This window comes from Malus domestica, chromosome 12 (genome assembly GCF_042453785.1).
Source record: "Malus domestica chromosome 12, GDT2T_hap1".
In the NCBI taxonomy this organism is placed as follows: domain Eukaryota; kingdom Viridiplantae; phylum Streptophyta; class Magnoliopsida; order Rosales; family Rosaceae; genus Malus; species Malus domestica.
In genome coordinates, this window is record NC_091672.1 from 22365843 (window position 1) to 22387794 (window position 21952).

A 21952-nucleotide genomic window follows, 5' to 3' on the forward strand; every position below is an offset into this window, starting at 1 on the left:
GTCTATCTATTTTTATACAATTGATGTTACTCAGTACTACGGTTTGATGGTATTCTTCTTTACTTAGAAGTGAGAGATCTTAGGTTCAAATTTCGTAGATGACATTTGTGTGGCTTAGCTAAACTCCCCTTCCTCTTAGTGTAAAAATATCGATATACTAAAAAAAAATTATGACTAATTGACCTTAGTTTTAATTGTTTTTTTTTACAAAGATCGTAGGCATTTATAATATGAACGATTCTGATCATAAACACGAAATCCAGTAAATCAACAACGAAGAATTTTGAGTAAGAATGCCAATAATATTCTTTTTGTGCGTGCTTTGAACGATGACATCGATGAGTATTTTCCAAGTGCGTTTTCACGTTTCTCTTTTTTTTCTTTCTAATTACTTATATTTTCGGGTTTTCTTAAATAATTCTAATAATTTTTTTTGTTCAACAATATTCTAAATTATTTTAATTGGTAAAGACGGGTAAGTAGTGGATTGCTCTAATTAATTAGAGATTTTCTCATTAATTTACTGTCTTTCAGATTTAAACTCTTCCTAACATACAGGATTTGCCAATTGGTTAAATTATTCGAATATTTGGTTTGAGTTAACTTAATGCATTGGTTATATAACCATTCCAAAATGCAAGAAGAGTGTGACATTACAACGTGTGGAAATAGAAAATTTCAACGTGCCCAAAAATGCAAGTTACTTCTAGAACGATGAAGTTCTCCATCATGACCAAAGAACAAAGAATCTCCCTTGAGTTCCTCGAGTCTTTTTCTCATATCGTTGCCCCACGATTTGCTCTAAACTTCCTTTACCTTGACAAGTTCTCAATGCAGATTGAGATCGAGCTCTTTCCTTTGTTAACTAAACTGAAATATTTGAGAATTGTAGAGAAACTGAAGAAGAAAGAGTAATAGAGAGAAAGGTGAACTAGAGAATTAAGAGAGAGAAATATGAGACTTGTATTCACATTACAGAATGATTACATAACTCTGTTTTTATAACAGAAAATCTAACAGCTCTAACCAAATACAAACAGACTTACTAACTATATCTCTGACTTGTACAATCAAAGTCATAAGTTTTTCCTTCACATAAGTGCTCCCTCAAGTTCCGTACAATCACGTACATTGTAAATACTTGTAAAATTTGGTTGTCCTCGAACGGACAACGCACGTCTGCAAAGTGTTTGTACACACAACTTGTTTGTACCATACTTGGAGCCTCCGTATTTAGACCTCGTATAAATACTTGGATGACTCAAATGTAATTATGTAATAAATGAATGGGCAAATATGTAATAAGTGAGGAGCCCTTATTCTATAAAATGACTCATCACTCTCCTCATTAGGGGAGGCCAATTCTTAGGTCATCAGAAATGAGCTCTCTCCCTCACAATCATCTCAGAGAAATATAATATCAGTGTGGACGTAGCCCAAACATTGGGGTAAACCACGATACATCTTGTGTTATTCACTTTCTTGCAGATTCACGGTCGGATTTACGTTGTTCCAAGACCCCTCCGGTTTTGTACATCAACATTTGGCACCATCTGTGGGAAACGATACTAAAAGTTATGTCCATTCTCTTTCATTTTTTCACCTCCACCGTGAATCTGCAGAAACCCAGGAACCAAAATCATTGCAAAACCCATCTCTCAAAAATGAATAAATGAATACTCTCTTTCTAGCTCTTCCAATCTCTGTCTTTCTCTCTTTAGACTCTCTCTTTCTCTCTCTCTTCAGTCTACAAAGCTCACCTTTTTAAGCCTCAGAACCCCAAGTCTTTTTGCATAACTCAAAGCACTTAAGCTCATAGGGCTTCGAAAACACCAGGTCATCGCCATCCTCTCCAGCCTGGTACTTCTTCTTCAATCTCCTGATCTTATCTTCATCGTCGCCGCCGACCTTCTTCTTCTTGGAATTTTTCAAGCTGGGCTTGGTCTCCGCCGGTCGCTTCGACCCGGAACTGGGCGCGGCAGCAGGCTTCGCCGAAGCAGTCTTCTTGCTGGGCATAACAACGTTGTTCTCGGGCTTGAAGACGATCGGCTTGACGGTGAAGTCGGAAGCTGGCGGCGAGTGGTTATCGGACTCGGTCTCCGACCCGGATCCGGAATCATCCTTGGATGCAGAACCTGATTGAGGATCTGACTTCATGACCGTCGCAGAGGGCTTCTCTCGCTCTCTCATTCTTCTCCAAACACTCTCTTCAGAATTTTTAAAACCAATAGTGTTTAGGATGATCCAGAAGTTTCAGAAATCGCTCCGCCACCTGGAAAGATTCAAAGAGGGCTTCACCCTGAATTTCAAAATTATGTGTCTAGTGAAGTCACTTTGATGGAAGATGGAAGCTCTGGTGTCGTATTAAATACGAGATCTCGAATGAGAAGAGCTGGATGGAGCAGGAGCACGACAAGTTTCTCGAAGCTCTTCAGCTGTTTGATCAGATACTGGAAGCATGCAAATCCAACGGTGTACAGTTCATGGATGGCAGCATGTGGCTGCATCATCCCAGGACTGCCAAGTTGAAGGACTTGGTCTCTGATCCCAAGCTTTTTGGTCAGATTGACATTGCTCAGTTTCAGTATGCAAGGATAGAAGTTTCGGTCCGGACCCGACTTCCGCCCCGAATTTGAAAGCGGTCAGATGCCGAGCAGAACAAGATTTCTGCAAAAAAAAACCCACAGGAAGCACTCATGAATAAGATAAGAAGATGCCTACCAAGGTTCCCTGTCTCCTTTAATCATTGCCTTCAATGCACAGAGCAAGAAAATCATCAACCAGCTTTGAGAAAGCAAAAATGGAATAAAAGAAAAAGGAAAGAGCTGGAGAGTAACGTGCAATCCGCTGTCAAGTGGGCTTGCTGGATAAAGGAACAGAATAGAAAAAAGAAAAAATCATGATGTTGTTAAGAGAATGTTTCAAAAAAAGAAAAAGAGGAAGAGTGGGAAACAAAAGCAGAAAAGCAGAAAGCAAAAGAAGATAAAAAGAAGCAGACATAATTGTGATGGTGATGGCATGCAAAAAAAAAAGGAATTATGGGCGTAACCCATTAAGCAGAGGGTAAATTTTATTTTTGAATGATGTAATTTATTTTTCTTATCTTTCGGAGACATCTGTATAAACCCCATTAGAGGGTAATAATAATAAAAAAAAAAATTAAAAAGGCAAGCCCAAAATAATAGGCTGGAATGTTATATGGAGGGCAAAGACCCATATGCCCAAAAGAGCCAGGTCCTCTATTATCACCAACCAGGTGATTAAAAGTATGTCAAGTACTACAAAAAATTATTTGGCAGCCTACCGCTATTACCACCAACCAGGTGATCAAAAGTACGCCCAGTACTTCAAAATTATTCGGTAGCCTGCCGCTATTATCACCAACCAAGTGATCAAAAGTACGCCCAGTACTTCAAAATTATTCGGCAGCCTGCCGCTATTATCACCAACCAGGTGATCAAAAGTACGTCCAGTACTCCAAAATTATTCATGAGCATCACTCATGTCAATCATACATAAACATTCATGAGCATCACTTATGTCAATCATACATAAACATTCATGACCATCATTCATGTCAACATTCATGAGCATCACTCATGTCAACATTCATGAGCATCACTCATGTCAACATCTATGAGTATCACTCATGTCAATCAATATAAACATTCATAAGCATCACTCATGTCAATCAGCTTCGAAAGCTTCATTTACAGAGCTCCAGCTTCAAAAGCTTTATTTACAAAGTTCCAGCTTCAAAAGCTTCACCTACAAAGCTTTAGTGCAGGGTATACAAATACCGCTTCCGAACAATCGCCACTTTCGGCTCATACATAGATTCAATTTGAAGTCTCCAGCCAACAGACTCTATTGACCGAAGACTTGAGGGACTACATTATGTACCATATATTGGGCCTCAACTGAGCCTCATGAAAAATACTTGGAGGACTTAGCCCATTATTTATGTACTGAGGAGCGAGCCCTTATTCTATAAAAGGGACTCCTTTACTTTCATTAAAGAGCATCTATTCTTCATGTACTGAGGAGCGAACCCTTATTTTATAAAAGGACTCCCTCACTTTCATTAGAGACAATCGCCGCCAGCTGAGCAACCGCCTCGCCACGAGCATCACTCATAACCCATCACTTATGTATTGAAGAGCGAGCCCTTATTCTATAAAAGGGACTCTCTCACCATCATTAGAAAGCATCGCCGCCTACTGAGCAATCGCCTCGCCACGAGCATCAGCTCTAGCCCATCATTTATGTATTGAGGAGCAAGCCCTTATTCTATAAAAGGGACTCCCTCACCTTCAAAGCCACAAGCCCAGCCAACCAAGGCAACATAAGCCACAAGCCGAGCAGCCTCGCAACATATGCTACTTCTAGTTGAGCATCATTTCAGATTGAGCACCGCCTTATATCGAGTATTCAGTTCTAGACAACATCTAGTTACTTCGGCCCACACATGGACTGAATTTCAAGTTTCCAGCCAAAAAACTCTCTTGACTGAAGACTTGGGGGACTACTATTTGTACCATACTTAGGGCCTCTTTATTTAGATCTCGTATAAATACTCGGGGGACTTAAATGTAATTATGTAATAAAGGAAGGGGCAAATATGTAATAAGTGAGAAACCCTTATTCTATAAAAGGGACTCCTCACCCTCACAATCAGAAAGGAGCTCTCTCACCCTCAGAAGCTCTCTATCCATCACAATCCTCTCAGAGAAATACAATATCAGTGTGGACGTAACCTAAACATTGGGGTGAACCACGATACATCTTGTGTTATTTAATTTCTTGCAGATTCACGATCGGATTTACGTTGTTCCAATACCCCTCCGGCTTTGTGCATCTAATCCCCATTTTTTTAATACACTGTTCAGATCATTGAAGTTCAATGTAAAATGGATCCCACAACTAATCTCTATTTAAAAAAAAATCAGGATCCCTCCCTTTATCGGACACATATATATAGAAGGTATGTATGTACCTTTGTTCAACACACTTAATTATTTTCTCATTCCTTGTATGTTAATAAACATATGTTATATAACAAATGAAACTCATAGATTGCATTTCTATTCATAGTAACTTGGTAAGTAAACATGTCAGTGATACTTTAAACACTTAGGGTGCGTTTGTTGCGCCGGACTGTCTCGAACTGGACTAGCTGCCGGGACTAAGCTGGACTGGCTTAGACTGGACTAAGCTGGACTAACTTAGTGAAGCGTTTGGTGCAGTCTCGGACTAAGAAGCAGGATAAGAAAAACAGTACTGTTCACCAGATTTGTGTTTGCTTAGACTAGGACTACAAATTTTTGCCATTGTGTAATAGAGTAAAGCTACAAATCTCATGATATGGGTTAATTGGAGCATATTTTTACCATGTATATTATGAATCTTAAAAAAAATTGACAATTGTTTTGTTTCTATTACCTGCTAATAGAATTGGGTTTAATTTGCAAATGTAGCTTGATTTAAACTCTATCACCCAACAGAAGAAAAATAATAGTGGCCAATACATGCAACTTCAACAAATACAAGTACATAAGATCTCCATAATTTAGAAAATCCTAGTTAACATTAGTTAACATTAGCCAAAATAGATCTCCATAATTTACAAAATGGCTAGTTAACATAAGCCAAAATACTAGTGCAAAGCTAAGTTATAAGTCATAACATAAGATTGTATGATTAATAAAATACATCCATGTTAACGTTAATAAAATACATCCATGTTAACATTAGCCAAAATCCTCATCCGCTTGCGTTGTCGCTTAAAAGCCTTTGGACGAACACTTTCTTGAGTTCCGGTTTGATTGCCCTGAACACTCCCACATTTTTTGGTTTATCCAAAATAAGAGACAATGCATCAATTTGATCCATAGGAGAGAGACCCATTGCTTCAAGTTCATTAGCTATGTCAGTATGATCTGCAGTACCTTGAACTAAAGCTTCAGTTACCATTTGCATCCTCTTCCCACTTTCAACATAAAAATCTTTCAGTCCACTGATAATTGCCTCGGTTCCATCACTTGAACTTCCCACAGCTCTTTTCCTCTTTCTTTGGCTATTTTCAGATGGGGTGCTTTGTTGGCTTTGTTGGTTCATTGAAGAAACAAAATTATCACCTCCAATATCACTTTCACCAACATGATCATGACTTTGTTCCTCCACCATTTGAGCAGGGGTTTCGGCTACATTACCCGTAGCCCGATCTTTTACAAATATATATGCAAATCTATCAAACAGTGGAAAAGGTTTGCTTCTCCATCCATCGGCTTCTTTATTTCTCTAAGATTATATCAACATAGCAAAACTAAAATTTAGCATGCGTAACAAATATAGCAGCAAGAATATAACTAATGCATAAATAAAATAGGATATGAACCTGCACATAAGTTTGCCATGCGTCATCACTGTCAACTTCAACGCACTTTTTGACATCATTCCATGCAAATCCACTTGTGTTTATCATGTCAACGACCATACTATATGTTTTTTTCCATTTCTTCAACTTGGACTCAATATGTGGATTTGCCTTTATATTTGAATGAGGACATAAAACATTGACAGCTTTTGCTATTTCAACCAAAGTACCTTGTTTGAAAGCACCGGTGTCACACCGTTGCTTCCGAGCAACAAAATCCTCAAGAACTCCGAGTAATACTTCTTCCTCAAATGCTTCCCATTTACGCCTTCTTCCTTTTGGCTCTTGAGTAGCATTCAAAAAAATTTCGTTATCCATACCTAAACAAAAAATATTTTAATGAAGGAAAATACCATACAAATAATCAATTTGCATAATATCCAATCAACTTGCATAATATCCAATCAACTTGCATAATATCCAATTAATTTGCATACCATCCAATCATTGTGCTAATATCTAACAAATGCATGATAAAAAGGAATACTAAAATAAAATGTTATCATTAACACATATAGCTAGTTCGGTTGCTGGTTCCTAATTGCTCTCCACTCATTATACATTTCCTGAGCCATATCATTCCTCATTGCAGTCCACTGGTCCGATGTTTGAACACTACCAACATATTCACCTTCTTCTGTATTTTGTCCATCTTCTATTATTGGCAAATTCTCCATTGGATCTACAGACATCTCTTGCCTAATAAGATTGTGTAGTAGGCAACAAGCGGTAATTATTCGACCTTGTGTCCTTATCGGATAGAAAGATGGACTCCTTAGTATCGACCACCTTCCTTTTAGCAAGCCAAAACAGCGTTCAATTACATTCCTTGCCTTAGAATGCTTCATGTTAAAATATTCTTCCTTATTAGAAGGTGTTCGTCCCTCCCATTCAGATAAATGATAAGGTATTCCTCTATAGGGTGCAAGGAATCCTTCACCATTTGTATAACCACCATCTACAAGGTAATAACAACCTAATGAAAAAAAAAACAGACCTTATTAGTGTTTTGTAGTTGACAAACAGAACTAAACCTAACTTACAAAGTTGAGACTACGTAATAGTCTTACCCGCTGGTACCTTAAAACCATTAGGCCTACTAATTGCATCATGTAGCACTCTAGAGTCTAATGCGGAACCCTCCCACCCCGGAAACACATATATGAACTGCATATCTCCTGAACACACACCTAACACATTAGTTGCGACTCGACCCTTTCTTGTTCGGTATCTTGGTTTGTCAATTTCAGGTACATGCACATCAATGTGTGTTCCATCCAATGCTCCCAAGCAATTCTTAAAAATAAAAAATAAAAAAGTTTTTGTTAATTTATACAAAGGGAATGAAGAGTTAAAGCTTAGGGAAAATGACAAAAATTTCTCATCATACCTTAAAACATCGCCACCTAGGATCTGTAGAATCAATAGGCACAGGTTGGGGGACTTTTAGTAGGATACCTTGTAATCGCAAAATTCCTTGCAATACGCTATTGAAATACCTACTTATAGTCTCTCCCGACCTATAAAATCTACCGCCAACACTACGATTCTTAGTATGATGTGCTAATATTTGTAAAGTCATACACACCTGTTCCTCTACAGACACCAAACCATCAGTTTTTACCCTCCCATCTTGACGAAGTAAGTCGCATAATATGCCAAAAGTCCTTCTATCCATTCTCAATTCGTTGACACATTCAGTATCAGTATTCCCTATTATACCATTCAGATAACACAAACTAATCTCTCGTCTAATAAGTGAACGGTTAGTCAATGTGGGTCGTTCAACATGTCTCTGTTTGCCACGTAGCATCATCACCACAAGAATCGTACAAATACAAATTGTCTCCAAATAAGACATCTCTAACAATAAGATCAATAAAAGCTTCCTTCGATCCATATCTATCCAAACAAAAAAAAAACAATAGTATGAGGATTGCTATCATTCCTAGGCATTGCATGTGAAGAGGGAAATTAAAGGACACCTGTAATGCAGTAGCCTTAGCCTTAGCCTTCTGTTTATGCTCCTCTTCTCTGCAACAAACAACCACAAAAAATTGCAATTCAGCATCAATCCCACACCATACAAAACATTCACATTGTAATATCATGGTTATAAACCAAGTACATACACACACACTCATGGACAAATGTGCAAAATACACATACATACTCACACTCACACTCACACTAACACACACACACGGACATACACACACACTGCACACACACTGCACACTGCATACATACTGCATACATACACACTGCATACACCCTGCATACATACACACTACACACACACTACATACACTACACACACACAGAGACACACACACACTACATACACTACACACACAGAGAGACACACACACACGCAAACACACACACACAAGCACAAAGTACTCCCATTGTTGAAACCCCAATTTTTAAAAATCGAAAACAACATGTGGGTAGGACTTCCAAGTTTTACAACATTGACATCCTAAATTCCTAAGTTCCATCTCATCTTATGAAAAGCCCAAATCCTAATTTCAATTTCACCTAAATATCAAAACCCTAATTTATTCAAGTGCAGATCTCTATGATTCAAAAATTATCAAACCCAAAACAATCAAATCACATAAAACTCAGTAAAATTACCTTCTACAACACAAATACATGCAATTAATAGAAGAATCGAAGTTTACCGTACAACTCAGATGAGGCGAGCAGATGCAGAGACAGGAAGGCGCTCAGAGGAGGGTGAGGAGGAAGAAGATGAGAGAGCACGGCAACGAAAATGAGAGGGAACGTAGAGATGAGGACGAGGGAAGACAGGAGGAAGGGACGAAGGGACGAAGGGAAGGCAGAAACTCTCTCGGTTTGCTCTGGCTTACGAATCCGCTGGGTTTTGGGGTTGCTCGCGAAGACCACCTAAAGAGGTCTTTAGTCCGACCGAGTCCGGCTTAAGCTCATTAAAGCTAATCCGGTTGCACACCAAACACAGGACTATAGTCCTGTCCAGTCCAAGCCTTGCGAATCCTGTCAAACAAACGTGCCCTTAGCTTAGTTGAAATAAAGTTTTTCCAACAAATGAAAGGAAGAAAATCAGAAACCTACAAAACCAGTTGGATTATTAAACAATGCATCACAGTAAATTTGGGCTTCTTCTATCCAATTCCGTCCAGCATAAAAGGTTCAGTCTGGCCCAATATTTTCCTTAGGTTAAGTCTCAGGGAAATGTATACACCATGTAAGTCGTAACCCTAGAAAAACAGGCATATCTCCCAAGTGTCGACAGTCCCATTTCACTAATTACATCAAGAAAATTCCTCCTGTAAATATTTTTTCACGGATATAATAGTCAGATTCTGCAGTTTTTGTTTGGTAATTCTTCACTTGTCCATCCACAGATAATATAAACAAAAATAAATGTCATAACTTGGCCAACCTGCCAACCGAAACTTAGCCTTTCCAATCACCTTCTGGGTTTCTGTTGACCCTAAAAATTCAGTTTCCGACCTCCCAAGACCTTATTCTCTGCAGCTTCACTTTCACCTTCCCCTAAGCCCTGGAATAAAATTTGTTACATGCAAACTTCACAGAGATTTAAATAGTTTGCATGTCCCGCAGTACCTAAATACGACGTAAAACATAGAGCGTACGAGTCGGTTTTCAATAATTGTACCAGAAACTATACCCTACTCACTATAATTATCTAATAAAGGGTAAGTCAGCAAGTGATGGAATGCGCAAAACAACAAGGGTAAGTCAGCAAGTGACGGAATGCGCCCAGATTGTTAACACATTTTTCTTCCACTCGCTCATTCCGAGTTCAAACTCATCCCCTCCATTTAGAGTAGAATAGAGTAAAAAAATTTGCTTGCATTAAAAATATATAATTTTGACGAAAAACTCTCGATACTATTCATTTTAACGAAAAACCACATTTACACTAAAAAATCAATTCTAATACTATTCATTTTACCCTTTATTTTGTCTTTATCGTTAAAACTCAAAAATTTCAAACCATTTTTATTAATTTTCCTTTAAAAAAACATGGTAAGTTGCATGTACGCAGAAAGATTTGCTGTCTTCCAACGCATAAAAATAAAGGAAAACTAACATAAAATCCAAAAAATCTTCTCTTTTAATAAAAAAACCCTTTTTAAAGGTATAATGATTAGTACCAGAGAAATGTACAAATATGATTTTTCGTTAAAAGTGAACCGTACTGAGAGTGTTTTGTTTGTTAAAACTCCCAGTAAATGGCAAGCCATCGCAGGATGACAGAACCTAGCAATAAACTTGGGGCAACTTTTGATTCAAGCCATGTATCATGCACGATGGTTTCATGGATCTTATTGGACATTTCATCATTTTTTTTTTCTTCGATCAATACAAAACTACCTAACAATTTAACACCAATATTACACATGGGGGTGTGACAAAATGATACATACCTCTAGCTAACACCACAATATAAGCTAACCATTCAACAATTCTTCAAATTTCAACTGAGATTCTGGCTTAATAAATGAACATCTAATTGCATGTTGTTTGACGTTCATCCCACAAAATCGTGCAAAAGTTGCCCTCCCATGACATCCCTTCCATAATGCCGATTTTGAGCTTCGAAACCAACCATTGCATAGTTCTCGCTATTGCCGTCAAGGCCAAGGCCAAAACGTTCAGCTGCATTGATAGGAAAGGGAGCTGAAAAACCAATGCCATTATTTTGGTGAAGTCCCAGAGTTAGAGACACACCACTACTACTCCCCCCTGCCATGTTCATACCAACATGACCTACATGCATATGGCTTGGAAAATTACTGTAAGATGGGCTTTGTTCAGTAGCCCCCATAGTGATATGATCATGAAGTTCGCTTCTGGTGCGCTTAGATGCGGTGTCTTGAACTCTATGGGTGGATGTGGATGGATTCTCGGATCCCAGGGAGTTTGGGGAAGGTAAATGATCATCACTTGATCTATTGGAACTTAAATCCACCCTTTGTGAAGCTTTTTGGGCTTGCCGTGTTTCTAGCATGTGTATTTCTTCCACCATTGGTTTCCATAGCCTTACTCTTGCATTAATAAACCAATTTGAAACCTGATTCAATTTAAAACAGTTGATCACGATTGCTTGAACACCAGACTCAATTGTTTTGGAAATGGACAACTTCAAAAACCAATATACTGATCCGGTTACATAGATGATAGATGTCACATACCTGGCTTCGTGATAGACCAGTTTGTTTAGCCAACATTAATTTATCCGAGTCGGTAGGATAACTGCAACATAAAGTATTAGATTGAAGTAATGCAAGGCTCATATCCATTGAAGAAAAGACTAACAAGCTGTCAAGTAACTAATTAATTAATTACTTACGGATGCAGGAAGTGTTCAAACAACCAGGCTCTAAGAACAGTAACAGCGCGCTCAGGAAGACCCCTTTGTGGTCTCCAAACAGGTTGGTGATCCACAAACTCAGAGGTATGAATGGATCTCTGGCCATATATACTTCTACTGCTATGAAGCATAGGATTTTCATCTTTTTCATGTCTTAAATGAGTACCATTCCGATTTCCGGAGTGGAGCTGATCAGTGATAGCATTCTTCAAACACTTAAAATGTCTAGCCATAGCTTTTATCGCTAAGTTTGCATAAGGAGCTGCATTTCCAAGCCCAGCAACATACTCAAATGACCTTGCCACTGCCTGCATCTGTTGACAGTATTGCTTGTACCTCCTATAAACCTATAGGACACAAAAAAACAAAATAGCACTTTAAAATACCCTTCTATACAAACTGCGACGATATAAATGTTTGGACGTCAAAGTGCAAATTCTTAAGCTTTTGATCTTTATGCGATGTCAAGAAGTAGAATATCATTAACCAAAAAATTTAGCAGTGCTACTACCACCCCAGGGATGCAACCAAATTCATCCCTTGAGCAGTTGCCATGTAAAAAATTCACCTCAAAGTACAAAGAATTTTGGAATTGCCAACCTACCCAATAATATAGAGTAATTAACTCCTAGATGCAAAAAATAGAAATCTTTATTCAATACCATTTAGTTTCGATATAATTTAACGTATATTCTACTGAAACTTTCCATATTCTCTTCGTAACATATACTAGTAATGTATGCTATGTGATAGGCCGGGTGTGATATGCTTCCATCAAATTGTGCCTATATATTCACCCCACGCCCTTTATTGATTGGGTTGGAAATAATTGTACAATTGGCCCTCGTATATATTCGTTTAGGAGTAAGTCAATGGACCCTTCATTAAAAAGGGTACCGGTACTCAATTTGACAATGTTTTTGTTATATGCCATCACATTCACACATAACAACATGCCTTAATAGTGTATTGGGAAGTTCAAAACATAAAAAACCTAACTTGTAATAATTATTAACGACATCATACCTTACCATTATTATGTAACCTTTGCTGATTATGGTGTAACGTTTCGGTTATTGTAATTCAAATGTTGAATGTTAACGCTATATATGTTGCAAAAGTTAAACGTGGAGTTACGAAACCAAATAGTGAATGACGTTACAAATAATTCCTTAAGGTACTAGTATCCATTTTTTGTAAAGAGTACCATGTATTTGTCCCTGGTACAGAATGAATCAAGAATCAAGATCCATATATGCATCTTACTTGCTACATAATTGCAATGAATTCACTTTGATTTGTTCACTTAGCTCTCCAATAAGTAATTGATCCACATAAACAAAGGGATGTGAAGTTAACTTCCTTAGGTTTCACCCAAAACCTTCAACCATGCATCATATACATACATACATATATATATATATATATATATATATATATATATCCAAGTTCTTGTTAAATACACAATATCATATTGTCTCACAGCTTCCAAGTCTTGACAAGGACCACAAAAATTCACAGCAGACCGAAAACATATCTGGTCAGTGAGATATTAAATAGGCATATGACACCATATATATGCATGAAACCATATAACGTGAGACTGAATCTTCATCATTGCCCTCCACGGCTAAAGGCAGGAAATGTAACCCCGACAGCAGGTTTAAGTCTGACTCAGATATCATCATGAAAACAAAGCAACATGCACTAAATACATATCACACATGCACATGGACGAATTATCACATTTTGAAAGAAAGAAAAAAGTCATATGTGTGTTTTTTTTCCATTAGAGAGTTTCGAATCTCACACGCAGCCTACTCCTACCCATCATTCTAAATAGGAACTGAAATATTGATTATTTCATTGTTCACACTTGGTAACTTTGTCTGAGTTCATATCATAAAATTTAAATTGCCCCGATCCCATCTTTTAAATTTCAAAAACATTATGGTTTTTATACTTTTTGTTTTGTTTAAATACATGTAAAAAAAATCAATTAAACGGATTCCCTCCGCTACTTTAGGGCCAAAACTTGGAGACATTGTCACGTATTAGGAACTCATTCCATGTTTGTCAGATGCTTTATAAGCGAAAATCTCAGTGCATATATTCCCTCCTCCTATCACCTTTTCTGTAAAGACGATTTTTTGTTTTTACACTCACCAGTCTCTCCTTCCTTTAATGCATGAGTCTCATAATCCCCTATTAATTCCATAATCGCACAAATGAATTGTAGAATAACCCTAATCAGTTCTTGTTAATTAACACTACCAAATTAAGGACCGCAGTTTGTACTTTGACCAAAAACCAATGAACAATCAAATCATATAATGCGCAACATACAGTCACAAACGTCTGCCCAAAATTAAATCATAAAACAAATGTTGGGCAAAACAAAAACTAAAACGGGAAATTAATTAAAAATGTAAGTTAAAATTAATTGCATACCTCGTCGAGCATGGAAATTAGTCTGGACTTTTTTCTTGTACTCTGGCCGCCGTCTCCCCCAGCCGTCAGTGAGTCGTCGTCACCAAAGCTCTCAATAGGAGGGTCAAGAAACGAAGAGGAATCATCGGCCGTCAAGACTTTCGCGCTGTAAATTTCACGACTGCTCACATCGCAAAACTCCTCCAGCAACTGCTGCGCCGGCTTCAAAAACCTAGATCCCTTCAGAATCGAAGCGTACCCCGTGAACGGTCCAAAAGGGACAGAAGCAACACTAACGCCAGAATTTATTGAATCATAATTAATCCCATGAGAGGAAAATCTCTGGAGACTGTTGTTGTTTGTGTTGTTCTGGGTTTGCTGGGTGTAGTGGGTGTGGTTGGTGGGTTGGGAAGAAGAGAGGGACAGAGAGAGAGGCTCTGGTTTGAAGACGACGACTTGATCGTCATAGGGAGGTTGTTGGTGGTCGAAATCTCTGAGGGGGTGGAGGTCTTGAGGGGGACAGAGAAATGGGTTGGCGTTGATTTCTTGAACGGCGGTAAGAGTGAGAGGGAATTGTGGATCCATGTAGGGATGGTGGTGGTTGTTGTGGCGAAAAGTAGAAGAGGAGGTGGAATTGGAAGCAAAACCCATCAAGTGGTTGATCACGTGATGATGACTACCCTCTTCTTTCACGGCCGGCTCGGCGCACATTAGCAAATCTGAGGAGGAGGAGATGAAAGAGGTGGTGGGATCGTATGAGAGAGGGAGCAAAGCATGGTGTAGATGTGGTGGAGGAGGAGATGGTGATGCGGGTTGGAGGCAATCCGGCTGGGCTTGACCCGCCAGGACCCGGAGCTTGTCCCTTCTGCTCTGTTGGGGCACATGGTAGGGTTCGAAACCCTCAGCCATGAAAGGAAAAAGCTCTTTAGAGAGTGAGTGAAAGAGAGAGAGAGTTGCGTGTGGCTAAGAATTTTGTGGGTGAGATTATGGAGAGAAAATAGTGGAAAAGGAGAGGCTAGGCTGTCTTATCATATGATGATGGAAGATGATGATCTTATTCTACTGAGCAACGACAACGTCTAAGTATGGCTTGCACAGGAGAGAGAGAGAGAGAGAGAGAGAGAGAGAGAGAGAGAGAGAGTGAGTTAATTGAAGATTTGGGTATTTGCTTCACTTCACGCATCCTCATATAAACGCAGAGAGAGTTGAGTGAGTTCAGTAGTCACTCACTCACACACAGATCTTACACAATACCAATATCTTGTTACAGTCGCTTTCTCTTTCTCTCTAAAACTCTGCATTTCTGGCACATAGAACAAGATAGAGAGAGAGGGAAGGGGCCAGGAGGCCCTGCAGGAGCTGGGAAGCATAGGGTTTCGAGAAACCGGACGACCACCGGCTATTTCCGGTAATAATCGAACTAACTGTGGTGGCAGATATTTCTGACAGGTTTTTGGCTCTTGTCGTTTCACTGATCTTACAATTTTCCCCTCTTTTTTTGAAATTATTTGTTTTTAATCGTTTTTAGAATCCGAATATATTTTTTAAATAATTTTGTATTCCGTAATTGGGCGGTGATGACGCACGTGAGAACGCGGGAATGGACTAGAATTATCTACCCTCTCCGTTCTGTATTATTTTTATGTCCTCCTATATTCTATAATTATGATTAAATCACGTTAATATTTTATATTAATTTTTTATAAAAATAATAAGATAAAAAATAATATAAATATAAAATATTGACGTGACTTAATCATGATTACAAAAATAAAAAAGCATGAGAAATGTATGGAATGGGTAGGACGGACAATCTAAGTCCCGCGGGAATAGAGGACGTGAGTGTGATGAATGAAACATTTTCTGATTTTTTGTTTAGGTTTTGGCATTCCTCCACGCCCATCATCTTTTCCTTCTTCGCTTCTCTCTTCTCGCTTCTCGCTTCTCGCTTTACGAGGTTTTCTTCTTTTCTTCATTTTACTTTTTTACAATTATTATAACAGCCAATTAAAAGTATGAGCATATAAACGAGAAAGAACCTTGTACTGTTGTTCTTCTCGCGTTTTTTTGTTACCAAAAAGCCATACATGTTCAATTTTCAATACAAAAATGTTATAAATCCGTGGCTTTAATCCACAAATGATATGTAGCAAATACTGAAGTTCATAACTCTAAACCTTAAACCCTAGACGCTAAATTATTATATTTGAATGTACAATTATGATTTTACACAACTGCTTGAATTGCTTTGTTAAAATCGAAATTATTTGTACAACTACATATATTAGTCTTTTTATTCAACTGTCAATTTCCTCGATCGCTTAGAATAGGAATTGGACTCATTTATGTGTTTTTCAAACACCTTGGTGCAAGAAAAAAGAAATTTATTTGTTCCATTTGATGGTTTTGAGTATATATAAAATATCATCAGTTGTGTTATGAGTTTATTTAAACTATAATATATTATTGTACATTTGTCAATTGTGCGACTGTTTGTGAATATTTGATATTTTATAGTTTAGTTCTTTAATAATGTAAACAAGGAAACTTGTGTTTTGTTTCCAAGTAAACCCTACGTTTATAATTGACGCTTTTAATGAGAATAATAGACGTCTAATCCCTCCCCCATTTTCTCATGTCTATATTTATATATTTTATTTCCAACACACATGTAATTTTTTTATTATTGTATTTTAAAAATTAAATATATCAATTATGTCGTCTGTCAATATTAGGGTTGGGCAAACGAGTAAAGAAACTGCTGGTCGGGGCGAGTACAAGCTAGTTCCAAAAATTGTAGAGAGAAAACAGGTCAGGCGGGGCTGCTGTCAATTACTGGGCGGGTCGGGTCCATATAATTAGAAAAAGGGTCCCCGAACCAACCCGTTTCTAATTATAATAAACAGCCGAGATTGAATGATAACCTATCATCCAATCTCAACCATTAGTTTCAACCCTAGTGAATTCCTCCCGAGTTCCAAAGTCAGACTCTCAGTCCCTCGACTCCCTTGACTCTTTCAAATCTTAATCGTCTTCTCCTACTCACAGTGCTCACCAACCTCACCTCATAGAAATCACCCAGCCCATCACCATCGTTGCGACCAACACAACAGCACCACCAATCCAGCCATCCTCCTCGACGACATCCCAAAGAACCTAGGTCCCAGAAAACCCATCGTCTTCTCCATCGAGCAGTTGCAGAAGATCCAAGATGAACTCGAGAAGGTTGTACCTTCATACCTATCTTTGCATATCCTTGTTGTGCCTGCATAATTGAACCAAACGGAAAATGGTTTGGGTTTCAATGATGCTCTGTTTGGGAAATTTCTGCCAATTCAGAGGTTATTGTGTTCTTGTTTTTGAAATTCAATTGATCTCGGGGGCATGCATGAGTCGAAAAGGGATTTGATTTTTAGGTTTTGGTTTTCTGGATATAGGGAAATTAACCCAGAAACAGATAAATCTCAATAAGCGAAGTTACTATAACTTTTTCTTCGAAGTGTTTTCGAGGTGCAACGATGGGGAAGTGGATGATCCCTTCCGTTCTGCTTTTGCTCTGCCATCTCTCACTCCTCCCAGATCAAGGTACGACTAGGGTTTTTGCAGATCTCGATTAGTTGAATTGTGAACGATGCATTGTTATGAGTAAATGTTTCTTAATTCGAAGTTTGTAACGAAGATTTGATATTGATTAGGGTTTTATGGTGATCTCTGTTTGTTCAGGTCGGAAATTACATGCCAATGCGGAGGCTAATTCCGATGAGCTTGTGAAGGTTGAGGAACAGATCGGCGCCGTTCCAAAACCGAAAAAAAAAAAGTAATTGGACCCTTGGATCCGTCTCGAACCAGCCCGTTTAAAACGGGCCTGGTTAGGTCCAGTTCCCAAACTTAAAATTCTTCTACCTGACTCGGCCCGACTTGTTACATTTTAAAACATGTAGGACCAGGTTCCTCCAAATTTAGGCATGGCCCGACCCGTGCCCAACCCTAGTCAATATTATAAGGCATGAGAAGTACAAAGTCCAACAAGGGTTGCAGATACACATTCAAATTTCTCAATATTAAAGAGCACGAAATGGTTGGTGGTGAGCATATTACAAGTGTTATGATCACTAGCATTCGTTTGCATGCTTGGTATACAGTATTGACAGTGAGCAATGATGACCTGATATAAGGTAAACTGGTGAATCCATTATCACCATTGAGCTTTAAGCCAGATCAAATGGTTCTCGAATTAGGTAATTACCAACTGAATGATCTCCTCAATGCACAAGTGGCGTTTGTGGAGGTGATGATCGGCGGTGGATGGAGAATCGGATGGCTGACTGATTTTTGGATCGGCAGTGAAGAGCACAGTGAATGGTTCTCGGACATTCTGTTGTGTTTGGGCTTCACTGTTGTTGGGCTTATTTTATGTGTTTTCTTTGTTTTTAGGTCCGTTCTTTGTTTGTTTTTAGAAATAAATTGGGCCTTTATTTGTTTTGTAAGTGTGTGTTTGTTTTAATAAAAGTTCTTCATTGGTGATTAAAAAAAACATAATATTTTAATCCAACTCTTATCTTCTCTTATTATGGGGTACGTTTTTCACTAATTGCTGATGTAGAGGCTAATTTTCAAACAAAAGCAAGCTCCTTTAACCCTACTTTTAGATGGGCAAAAAAAAGGCAAGAATTATACAATCCTTACGTGCTTGATTTAAAAAGGGAAAAGGTGTAACTAGGGATTCCAAAAGCATAATCCAAAAAGAGGGTAGGCAATTAATTAAAGTTGCTCTGCTGTGCATGTCGATTAGGTTAAGATTACTGCTACGTAACCAAACCATATAAGCAGCAAATACTTATTTGGGAAAGGTGACACTTACGACAACCAGGAGGCAGGAGCCAACTTCCTCGTATATATATATTCGTTATTGAAGTATTCTTTTTAGTTTTCAATAACAATCCCATTGACCACTTTTTTTTAATAAGGAATTTAGGGTCTATTAGGTATTAGAGGTCCCATGATCTCTTGATGATGCATTCATTAAAGCATTTATGCTGCATTACATACATAATCCTTTTTCTTATTCTTTGTTTTTATAAATGGAGGAAATCAAACTATTGACCTAGTTTAATCCGATTCATTATCTTACTCACACTCGCTACTTGAACTAACCCCACATTAAATAGCAAATACTAACATTTGCATGGTCTTTCTTAACGTTAATTAAATATGAGTGATATGTATTCTTTAAGGAGACACTCTTTACTAATATGTACATATAATCTTTCGATACTAATGATATCAATATAATTTGGTACACAACTTATGTATAACTCTTTAACGAGAATATATATACATATATTTTTTTTTAATATAAGAGGTATCACACATTTATGATATAGCTCCGGTACCACATGTTAGTAGTACAAAATTGAGACTTCCTATATTGCATTACAGTGAATTGTACAATATAAAAATGGATGTGTCACCTATTTAGAAGTACAATAATTGATTAACTCTAATCTAACACATAGTTTTGGCCTCCGGGTAAACCGATACACTAGAGTCATGTACATCGTTACTTTCAAAAGATGAAGCATCATTTTGAATTTTTTGGGTTCATTAACAAAAGTGTCAACTCGAATTTTCATTAAAGTGTTTATTCTGATTGACATTTTTTATTGATCTTGGTTTAAGAAAAAACACTGTTGAAAAATAAGCATATATGTACCTAACCTTTGTCGTCCTTCATTACACAGGCCCCTGACTGACAGTATCCGTGTATTGAGTCTTAATTTTGACAGGCATATGGCATGCAAGCTTGTGACTACCCAAATTCTCTAAATTTATAGGAACTTCCAAAAATAATATTTACTCCATAAGAATAACTCAGGTCGAGAGCAAATGTGGTGGTAAAAACTAAAAAAGTAATCATAGCGAAGGAGGGGTAAGAAGCCCAGCTGCACACGGATGTGACCAAACCTCCCTCGACCTTCAGCAGCAGTACGCACATTTATAGCTACAATCCAACAGGCTCACATTTCTTCCTATAAGACTAGAATATTGAAGGAATATATACCAATATCAATAATTTAGAGTTCAAATAGAACAGCCAATAGTAGTCTAATTATTTTAATTTATAAATTACTGGTTAATTTAGAGTTTCGTCTTAAAATTATACATGAACTTGACTAATCATAACAAATCCAACTACAGAGGTTGAGATGGTGATTCAATACGCGAAACCCCTAATTCTTTGTCGGTATTATTGATGAAGTAAGGTTATTTGATCATCATGATCATAGGAATCGGTAGTGTACGGTGCCTTGGGTCTTATTTCTGTAGAGGATTTTGTTTTTGTTTTTGTTTTTAGGGTTTAGGGTTTAGGACTCCACATGATATTGTGATAATTGAAAAGTAGATCTTTCACTTTTTTTGCACGATTTGTTAACGAGTCGGATTGTTATCAGATCACTTGTTAAAATAATGGTTATGACATGAAAAGACACGAACACAACCTATTGGCCAAGCCTATACATTAAGCATGATAATTTTTTGCATCATCTATTAACCTGATACGAAACGACACAAAAATAACAAGTTCTGAGTCAACCTGTTAACGGGTCAGATTGTTATTTGATCATTTGTTAAGAGTCTGTTAAAATAATAAATTTAACATGATACAATCCGTTTGAATAACAAATATAATAAGAAAATAATACGAACACCACAAACACAAACTATTTGATAGATGTACCGAGAGGACCAGGATCCTCTCCTGAGCTAAGGATGAGGATCCTCCTCATCAAAGGGTGTGGGCCGTTGGATGAAAATCAAACGGCTACAATTATTATAACTTTAAAGAGACCCTTCTGTTTGTAGCCGTTGGATTTTCATCCAACGGCCCATATACCTTGATGAGGAGGATCCTCATCCTTAGCTCAGGAGAGGATCCTGGTCCGTACCGAGAAGTCACAATGACAAAAAAGTTGTTTCATAGAAGCGCCTCTAGGGAGGTACATAAGATAAACTGCTCCCTAGCAAGCTAAGCTACTGCTCCCCAGCTAAAATATATGGGAATCAAACATGGGTATATATGTTCATCAGGTGACATCGTCATGCCAACGTTTTCTGTCCTTCAAAAGCTCTCGATGCCAAATCTTTTGCTTGGTCAAGAGACCAAAGATACAGTTAATACAGAGACACGTATACAGACCTAGCGCTGGATTCTGCTGTATTCGATCTTCCTCGAAGGAACGGAACGGAGTTTCAAGTCAAGATTACAGCCTTTTGCTTCACATGTACAGTGACAGAGTCTCCTCAGTCCGTACTTTACACTATTCAGTACTCTATTTAACAAGGGAAATTTAACGAAAATCATCCGGTACTGTTCACTTTAACGAAAAATCACATTTTTACACTACAAAGTCAATTATGTTACTATTCACTTTACCCTTTATTTTGTCCTTATCATTAAAACTCAAAGTTTTCAAGTCATTTTCATTAGTTTTCATATTTAACTTACATATATGTGACCAAATACTGACCCACTCTTGCGCATATGCACAATGCCTAGCTAATGGAAGAGGATCGCATCCGGATTCAAATGGTGGGGATTGTGGAGCAAAAAATAATCATAAAACGACATGTAGATTTTTGAGTGAAGATGATAAATTTACCCTTGAGGCATACCAGGTCTCCTACACGCGAGCAGT

At 37.8% G+C, this 21952-nt stretch overlaps 4 protein-coding genes across 4 annotated transcripts; all 4 read right to left on the reverse strand.

Annotated features, from left to right (window-relative positions):
- Positions 1–939: 939 nt before the first annotated feature.
- Positions 940–3160, reverse strand: LOC114819931 (STOREKEEPER protein-like). Its single transcript, XM_029089621.2, has 2 exons — positions 1761–3160; positions 940–1616 (listed from the first exon to the last, which is right to left on the reverse strand). The coding sequence occupies exon 1, from the start codon at positions 2188–2190 to the stop codon at positions 1765–1767; it is 426 nt and encodes a 141-aa protein (XP_028945454.1). The 5' UTR covers positions 2191–3160; the 3' UTR covers positions 940–1616; positions 1761–1764.
- A 2408-nt stretch (positions 3161–5568) lies between these two features.
- On the reverse strand, positions 5569–6769 carry LOC139190222 (uncharacterized). The gene is made up of 2 exons (XM_070810169.1): positions 6398–6769; positions 5569–6300 (listed from the first exon to the last, which is right to left on the reverse strand). The coding sequence occupies exons 1-2, from the start codon at positions 6752–6754 to the stop codon at positions 5764–5766; spliced, it is 894 nt and encodes a 297-aa protein (XP_070666270.1). The 5' UTR covers positions 6755–6769; the 3' UTR covers positions 5569–5763.
- Positions 6770–6920: 151 nt separating this feature from the next.
- Positions 6921–8475, reverse strand: LOC139190221 (protein ANTAGONIST OF LIKE HETEROCHROMATIN PROTEIN 1-like). Its single transcript, XM_070810168.1, has 4 exons — positions 8422–8475; positions 7827–8338; positions 7507–7732; positions 6921–7412 (listed from the first exon to the last, which is right to left on the reverse strand). The coding sequence occupies exons 2-4, from the start codon at positions 8334–8336 to the stop codon at positions 6955–6957; spliced, it is 1194 nt and encodes a 397-aa protein (XP_070666269.1). The 5' UTR covers positions 8337–8338; positions 8422–8475; the 3' UTR covers positions 6921–6954.
- A 2258-nt stretch (positions 8476–10733) lies between these two features.
- Positions 10734–15746, reverse strand: LOC103450495 (BEL1-like homeodomain protein 9). Its single transcript, XM_008389860.4, has 4 exons — positions 14277–15746; positions 11805–12172; positions 11647–11707; positions 10734–11525 (listed from the first exon to the last, which is right to left on the reverse strand). The coding sequence occupies exons 1-4, from the start codon at positions 15162–15164 to the stop codon at positions 10983–10985; spliced, it is 1860 nt and encodes a 619-aa protein (XP_008388082.2). The 5' UTR covers positions 15165–15746; the 3' UTR covers positions 10734–10982.
- Between the last annotated feature and the right edge of the window lie 6206 nt (positions 15747–21952).